Source organism: Triticum aestivum, chromosome 2B (genome assembly GCF_018294505.1).
Source record: "Triticum aestivum cultivar Chinese Spring chromosome 2B, IWGSC CS RefSeq v2.1, whole genome shotgun sequence".
Lineage (NCBI taxonomy): Eukaryota > Viridiplantae > Streptophyta > Magnoliopsida > Poales > Poaceae > Triticum > Triticum aestivum.
The window spans coordinates 155739023-155747383 of NC_057798.1; the positions used below are offsets into that span (position 1 = coordinate 155739023).

Below are 8361 nucleotides of genomic sequence, written 5' to 3' on the forward strand. Positions count from 1 at the left end.
CCAGATAATTCCAATTTCCATGCATGGCCCGGAATATAGCTAGCCAACACGTTTTCAACTACCTGGCTACGTTCCAGATCTAGCCTCCTGTATGCATGCACATACTTAAACTGTATATACTAGTTCACACTACATATTCTCTTTTAAAAAACTCCATATACACACAGAAACATGTAGATACTAGACACTACATACTCTTCGGGAGTATATATATAATTGCTTTTGGTTCGAAGAAAAGTATATAATTGCTTAATTTCAGGAAAAAAAATCACGTACTCTCGTTTCTTGAACGTACACACATACTACAACTAAAGTATGGTAGTATATTCTGAAAAAAACCTATACAACCTTTTCGGGGCACATAGTTTGTATGCTAAGAAAATGAACATATATCGTTGGGTTTTTCTTTTATATTGATACTCCTTTCTACTGCTGGAAGTATACATATACCCCAAAATACAATTTTTCCAAACCACATACTCCTCTGTCCATACTACATACTCCCCTATTATTTTTTTGGTACATACTACCATACTATTTTTTTCGGAATATACTACCATACTACATACTATTTTTTTCAACGGCATATATTCCTCAGGTCATACTACATACTACCATATTATTCTTTGTAATATACTACCACTCTATTTTTTTTCGGAATATACTACCATACTACAATTTTTTTTCAAAACATACTATAAAAAATTGATGGCTCCAGTACATACCCAAGAGCATATACTATAATTTGTTCGCACGTATGGGATCGAGGTAGATAGAATATTTTGTGAGGCCATGCAGTAGTTTTGCCAACCTAGCTAACACATAAAAAAACTAACTCATACTTATCCATCTTGTGAGATACGGTGCATGCCTTCCACACAAAAAAAAAGAGAGAGAAAGGTGTGGTGCATGCAGCCAACAAATTAGCCGGTTGTTAGCTAATCCTGCGCGCCCTTTTATTGCCGGCTTCACCCATAATTACTTGAAAACTTGGACGTACCGTCCCATCAGGGATTCCATTATCCCTAAAAAAATATTTTTTTTCCATCGATGCTCCACGCAAAGCCCCTCGGGTGCCATCTCCAAGCTGTTGTAGTCTTGGTCTTCAATGCTAGCAGGAATCTACAGGGAGCAAATACTCAAATCAGAAAACCAGATCATGAAATCCCCAAATCCCCAAATGACCTAACCCTAACCCTAGCTCTACCACTGACCTGATAATGCATCCCGTCGTCGTCGGAGGAGATCTGCAGGCTGGACAAGTCATCGCTGCTCTCATCCTCAAAGGGGGCGGACGCAGCGGTCTGCGCGGCGAGCGGCGGCGGCTGGAGAGAGGAGGGCGATGCGGCGAGGAGAGGGACAGAGTGTCGAGTGCGGCTGGCTGCGTACGGGTTCGACCGGACCAGGCTACATGGAGTGACCGAGCGGGTGCGCGCGGGTAAGCCACGGTGGCACCTGACATGTGGGCCCTTTATGTCAAATACGGGTCAATACACACTTATACAGCTGTCAGACCGTTATGCAATACTTAGGCTTAGAGTTGGTACTGCATGGCAAAAAAAAATGACTAGTGGTACTGACTCGTTACAACTTGCTGAAGTATGGTAGTTCCTTGCAATTAACTCAAGTGAACGAGAACAACCGTGCTTCAATCCTCATGCCCGAGATCTTGCTGTTAGAGGCGACGCCCGCCAGAAAGGGAAAGAGGAGGCACTGGACATCCATGTTCCCGGCAGCGGCGGCGGTCATGGAGGAACCCGTCGATGAGAAAGGCAGGAAGTTGAGTTCTTAGGGATTCAATGGGCTCAAGAAGTGGAAGAAGGTCGGCGTCAGTGGCAACGAGGATGCGCATGCCGCCGTTGATTCCGCCACGCTGCGATCTTCGTATAGTGATTTCCGGCATGAGGCGAGCCCCGCCCTGGATACCAAGAGGGTCAAAAAGAAGCTTCATGTTGCTGCCGCCGCTTGCGATGTCTCTGCTTCTGATTTGGCAATTGACAAGGTACTACTGTAAATCATTGGCTATTCTGAATTAATGTCGTTGCCGCCTCACATGCTCCCGACGCCTGCTGACCAGGGGTTGCTCCTTCTGATTTTGCACTCGGCAGGGGCAGCATGCCCTCGACGACCCGGCCTGGGACTGCCGACGAGGTATACCTGGCCTGGGTCTGAGCAGTAGCTACGATGAGACGGCAGAGCAGGAAGAAGGGGATGCCGGGCAAGAAGCTCATTGCGGAGTGGTGGAGCAGGAAGAAGCTCCGGTGGAGCAGGAAGAAGCTCCGGTGGAGCAGGAAGAAGCTCACGGCGGAGCAGCGGCATAGGAAGAAGCTCATGGCTGAGCGGCGGCGCTGGAAGAAGCTCCGGGAGAGGAAATCAGCAAGGTGAGGAAATGCCCCACTCATCATTTGTCTGGAGATTCATCACCTGCAGTATAGCATAGCTGATCACATGCAGTATTTCTCCCGATTTCTCACTCAATTTAGGGAACTAGGGCTCATACATGATTCAAATTTCGTTACTCAATTTAGGAGGACGTGGATTTTTAGAGCACTTGCACCCAGGCCCTGCTATCCTAGCTTTCCAATATCGCTTTAAAATCCGTGCGACACAACTAAGTTTCTATATGTAATTTTCTCTTTTTTGCTTCTCCCATATAGAACATATCTTGAAGTTCAAACCTATGCAGGATGGCAAAGCTTTCTAACTAGAATCTAGGATAAATCTTTCAAATCTTTTGTCCGACATAAATACTAAAAATATGATTTTTTAATCAAACAAAACATATTTTGTATATTTATGTTTGACAAAAAATTCTGAATGATTTATCCTAGATTCTACTTAGAAAGCTTTGCCACACTACATAGATTTGAACTTCAAGATATATTCTATGTGGGAGAAACAAAAAAGAGAAATGTATTTGCATGAATCTTAAAGCAGGAAATGGATGGCTAGATAAAGAGGGCCTGGGTGCATGTGCTCAAATATATATTTTCGCAATTTAGGACCTATGGTTTACAAATATATTGTAGCTGAAATTAGTTGCTTCCCTTAAGTTTAATCAGTGCTACACATACAGGACTATATTTTCTTTTTGCAAACAACCTTCCACTGGTGAACGTCTATTGTTTTGTCGATGTCCATATATATCTACCATCTGGAAGGTTGAAACTCTATTCAGACGTCTGCACATTGAAACCACAAATGGCTAATTAAATATGTTGTCTAACTTGTGCAGTTGTCATGGTATTGGTCATGGAGAAGTTATATCACGCTTTCTCAAATCTTGATGTACTGCTCAAACTGTTGCCTTTGTTAGGCAACAGGTATGACATTATTCCAGTAACTTGTGCACATTTAAACCGCCATTGTCTAATTGGATTTGTCAGTCATGCTTGTAAATCAAAAGATTTATCTTCCAAGACTCCCTGATTTAGGTAGGAAATGCAGATTAGTTGAGTACAGAAATTGCATAGTAAAAGAGCGTTGGTATTTAGGCATTGTATTGCTGAGCGTCGGTAGATAATACAACAGTGGAATTGCAGAATTAGGTTTTCTGTCGAACAGTTATCCTTGAGAGGTTATGCACCCTTTTTGATCAAGAACTGGAGAATGGCATTCTCCATTGATGATCTGCAGATATACTACAAAGTACACTTAACATGGGTAGTTTTAATCATACTGCATGGGGTATCATGGAGTAGTACAGTAAGAACTGCAAAGTTCACATTCTTTTTGTTTAATCCATGGAGTATTTCTCTGAAGGAGGAGAAGTATGAGTGTGCGCTGCTACATTATTTGCAGGAGTACGAGTTTCTCAAGCATTGTGCTGCTAGATTATTTGTAAGAGTATGATTATTTACATGGAGTATTTCTTATACTGCGGATTTGGAGTATTCAGCAAACTGAGAAATATGCATCTTTACAATATATTTGCTCAGCTCGGTGCGGTGCGGTCTGAATTAAGTCTTCAAGCTGTTTGTTTGACCAATTTACTTAGGTCAATTCAGCATTAGTTACTGTTGAACTGTTATTACCATCATCATAAAGCTAATGCATTAGAAGATTTTAGCTCAATGCTGGCTTGTTCAAGCAAGGAAAAACAGTACTCACATGTTTGGCCCACTTAAACATGCTCCATTCTTTCGTTTCTTTTTGTTTTGCCATTCATAGTCGGCTCGACTAATTTGTTAAGATAACTTGTTAGTCATAGTTTCTGTTTGAGGCAACTTGCTGCACAGCCTACTGTGTATGTTTGTTGTCATGTTAAAATCTGATTAGTGAAATCTCAGCACCCATATCTTATGTTCATTCTTTAAATCTTCAATATCCTATGTGCTGGTGTTTTCTTGGACCAGATAAACAACTTGATATATTATTTTTTTTGCAGAAAACAACTTGTTGTCTTAGCTGCATACATGTTCAATTAACCCCCATTTTTTGATAGTTCCATCGCCTTTCTAATTGCATATGCCTACTACTCAATCGGAAGAACTGGAACTTGCAATACAAGATACTGAATCAGAACCTAGCTAATTCTATGCTACTCCAGCAGCAAGTATCAAAACCGGCTCAAGTGTAATTCAATTCAATTTCAGTAGTGAATTTTAATTTCAATTTCACTCACCTACTCAGTAGCAGGGGCGGGGGCAGGGCGGGCAAAAGGCAGCATCAGCAGTGGTCGCCTCGCCTCCAGGGTAGATCCGTCTGGCCCTGACTACTCAAGTTCCTCAGTTTGTGCCTTTTGTTATTCTTATTCCTGTCTTATTTCAACCTTTTGACCATACATATCACGCATGAGAAAAAATAAGAGGGGTCCGTTTGTGAAGCAGTCTTGGTTACTAGCATAACGCCCATGTGTTCTAACGGATCAACAAAGATGATTCAGTTTTATTGGATTATAAGTAGTACTCCCTCCGTAAACTAATATAAAAGCGTTTAGAATACTAAAATAGTGATCTAAACGCATGCAACACCACATAGAAGAATCTCAACCAATCAACTGATGGAAGCACACACTGTTGCAAGATATGTTTTCTCTCCTCAAATTCGATGAGTCTGGAAATTCACAACATAGTAGAGATAGAGGTAATTTGAATCACCGCACATGTAGAATTACAGGTAGTTACATGTAGATTCAAATTACAAGGTTTATGTATTAACTTTTGAATTTCGATGAGCCGTGTATTGCACGTGCACGCTTACTAGTTTAGTCAAATATATGACCCAACTTGTCACATGCATGCAAGAAATTCTGATTTTCACTATTTTTGTATAGACTAGTTGAGGCTAGAGACAAATTTACAGCCATATTCGGGAACAAAAATTTAACCCAACGACCGGGAAAACAATTTCCTGATCCACGCAAGAGAAGCTGGAGATTGCCCTCCGTCCCCAACAAAAGAAGTGCATATCCATCCCTTACATGCGGCACACGATACAAAACTTGTCGGAACCACTAGGTGCCACCCGACACCCACATCAACGGAGGAAATAATGGGCATGCAATGTCAACTGTGCGAGCTGTGTCCTGCGAGGTTATGCTCACCATGCATGTTCTCTCCTGACTTAAAACGCGCAACCTAACATATGCATGTTCACAAGATTACAGAAAAATCCCATGCATGCATAATATCCATCATCACATGGTCGTTAGACAGTCTAATTAGCTTGGAAGGGATCAAGCTAGCTATAAATAGACCTGCACAACACCAAGTTCCCTTCACTCATCCATATTCATCCTCTCTCCAGATATAAGCCGGCCTCTAGGCTCTAGCTTGCTGTAGAGCTCATTGCAACCATGGCTAATGATAAGCTTGCTGCCTTGGTTGTGGTAGCATTGCTCGGTTGTATGGCGCACACATGCCAAGCGAGCTACGGGTATCCCAACCCAATGCCGCCCATCCCAAGCCCGACACCACCTACGGCACCGGCGCTCTCCCTGAACTACTACAGCTATTCCTGCCCTAATGCGGAGGCAATTGTGAGGGAGGCCGTAAAGAACGCCACAGACAACAATCGCGGCATCGGTGCCGGGCTCATCCGCCTCTTCTTCCACGACTGTTTCGTCAGGGTACGTGCAAGCTTATATATATAGTGAAATCCATGCTGCGCTCATACGTGTGTAACAATAAATATTGCAATGTAAGATATATATGTTTCTGAGGTCCTGATGGGCGTGAGCTCCTTTTTGTTCTAGGGTTGCGATGCCTCGGTTCTCCTAGACCCGACGACGGCCAACCCGGAGCCGGAGAAGCTTGGCATCCCAAACTTCCCTAGCCTCCGCGGCTTCGAGGTGATTGACGCTGCGAAGGAGAAGCTTGAGAAGGAGTGCAAGGAGGTTGTCTCGTGCGCTGACATCGTCGCCTTCGCTGGGCGCGACGCCACCTTCTTCCTCAGCAACGGCATGGTAGACTTCAAGATGCCGGCTGGCCGGTACGACGGGCGTGTGTCTTTCGCCAACGAGACCCTCCGTGACCTGCCCCCTCCTTTCGCCAACGTCACGGTGCTGGAGTCAATGTTCAAAGCCAAGGGGCTCGACCTCGACGACATGGTCACCCTCTCCGGCGCGCACACCGTCGGGATCTCTCACTGCTCGTCCTTCGCTGACCGCCTTCCAGCCGACCCCTCGGACCCCACGTCCATGGAACCCACGTTGGCTAGCTCGCTACAGCAGAGGTGCAACCGCGGTGGTGACCCCGTGGTGGTGCAGGACGTCGTTACCCCCCGTGACCTGGACAGACAGTACTACCAGAACGTACTTGACCGTAAAGTGCTATTCAAATCGGACGCGGCACTGCTGTCGCCGCAGACACTCAAGGCTGTGGAACACAACGCCAAGAACCCCGGGAAGTGGGAGCGAAAGTTCAAGGAGGCAATGGTTAAGATGGGCAACATCGAGGTGAAGACCAAGGCCAACGGGGAGATCAGAAAGCAGTGCCGTTTCGTCGACTAGCGCCCGGTTGATGAGACAAAACCCTACTTCATCTTGACTCCTGAAGCCGGACACTGATCAGAATAAGCTCGTGCTTTTGTTCGTATGTGTTAGCTTAATTTCCGTTACAGTTTACTACCAAAATTTGTATTAGTGGTCCATTTTTGCTTCACATCTGTATCGATAATATTTGGTGTACTCTATTATGAGATGTGATTGTCAAAAGTATATTTAGTTTGCTGAAAAATCGAACTCATAACAAACATGTTGACTGCCTTTTCGGCCATCTATATCTCACTTCCTTTTGGTTTTGTGTTGAAACTTATCTTGCCTTGTGCATACGTTGTCTTATTGGCGTCTATAACACTTCCATAGGTCATTTAGTGCAGGATCATGATGCATGGACGGTGACTCTCGATTTTTCTTTCGCCCATGCACCGTTAGCAATCCGGGAGCGAATTTGGGGCACGCAAGTGAGGGGCACTCAGTCCTCCGCGCGTACTTTCTTTTTGGCTTCTGATTTCTAAACATTTATATCTTTTGAACGAACAATCTGAATTAAGTTAAGTTTTCATATTTATATTTCTCGTGTAGGCCTGGTCAACTAGTTTGTAAGGCTACTTTGCATGTTTCTGGCGAGCAGCGGTAAAGAAAGAAAAAACTGTTGTTGCACTAAAATAATAAAATACCAAATACCAGTGGTGCATCATGATGACTTTCGGCACATGCTAGATCGCATGATCTACTATGGATTCCACCTGACACCAACATTAACGTACGCAGGGAATAAGCGCACGCAGTGTCGACCTGTTCGAGCTGTAAGATTATGCTCTTCGGGCATGTTCTTGCTTGACTTTGCTCTTCAAGATAGTGCAAACAAAAATTCTTCCGGGAGAACATTTGCCGTGCTCCTCACCCATTGTCCTCCCAGTTCTTTAGGGCATCACCAAAACGGACACACAAATAGCCGGCAATCGTTTGGACCAACAAGTGTCCAGACGTAGTTTACTATCCTATGTGAACTCGTATTTGTCCGTGGATGCGCATCCGAATCCTTCCAAACCAGAGGAAGGTTTGCGGGCGTTCGACAATGTGGTCGCACTCAAAACCATCTTCCACGCTGATGTCTGCTAGAACTACGCCGGTATTTCCTCAAAGAGGAAGGGACAATGTAGTATAGCAACGGTAGGTATTTTCCTCAGTGATGAGACCAAGATTATCGAACCAGTAAGAGAACCTCCTCACACCACGTAAACAGCATCTGCACACAAATAACAAATACTCGCAACCCAACGTGTTAAAGGGGTTGTCGATCCCTTTCGGGTACGGCCCCTCAAGATAGGCAAATAACGTGAGGTAAAAGTAGTAGATAGGATAAATAGATCGCGGAACCAATAAATTGCAGTAAGGTATTTTTGTATTTTGATTTA

General features: G+C 44.1%; 1 protein-coding gene across 1 annotated transcript; it reads left to right on the forward strand.

Annotated features, from left to right (window-relative positions):
- The first annotated feature begins 5737 nt into the window (after window positions 1-5737).
- LOC123040908 (peroxidase 2-like) lies at window positions 5738-7181 on the forward strand. The gene is made up of 2 exons (XM_044463627.1): window positions 5738-6070; window positions 6197-7181. Exons 1-2 carry the CDS (start codon window positions 5798-5800, stop codon window positions 6950-6952), a joined length of 1029 nt encoding a protein of 342 aa, XP_044319562.1. The 5' UTR covers window positions 5738-5797; the 3' UTR covers window positions 6953-7181.
- The last annotated feature ends 1180 nt before the right edge of the window (window positions 7182-8361 follow it).

Excerpts from the sequence above, each read along its gene's own strand:
- LOC123040908 (XM_044463627.1), top strand. The coding sequence starts at position 5,798 with ATGGCTAATGATAAGCTTGCTGCCTTGGTTGTGGTAGCATTGCTCGGT. Across the intron at positions 6,071-6,196 it reads TCCACGACTGTTTCGTCAGG|GGTTGCGATGCCTCGGTTCT; the intron begins GTACGTGCAAGC and ends TTTTTGTTCTAG.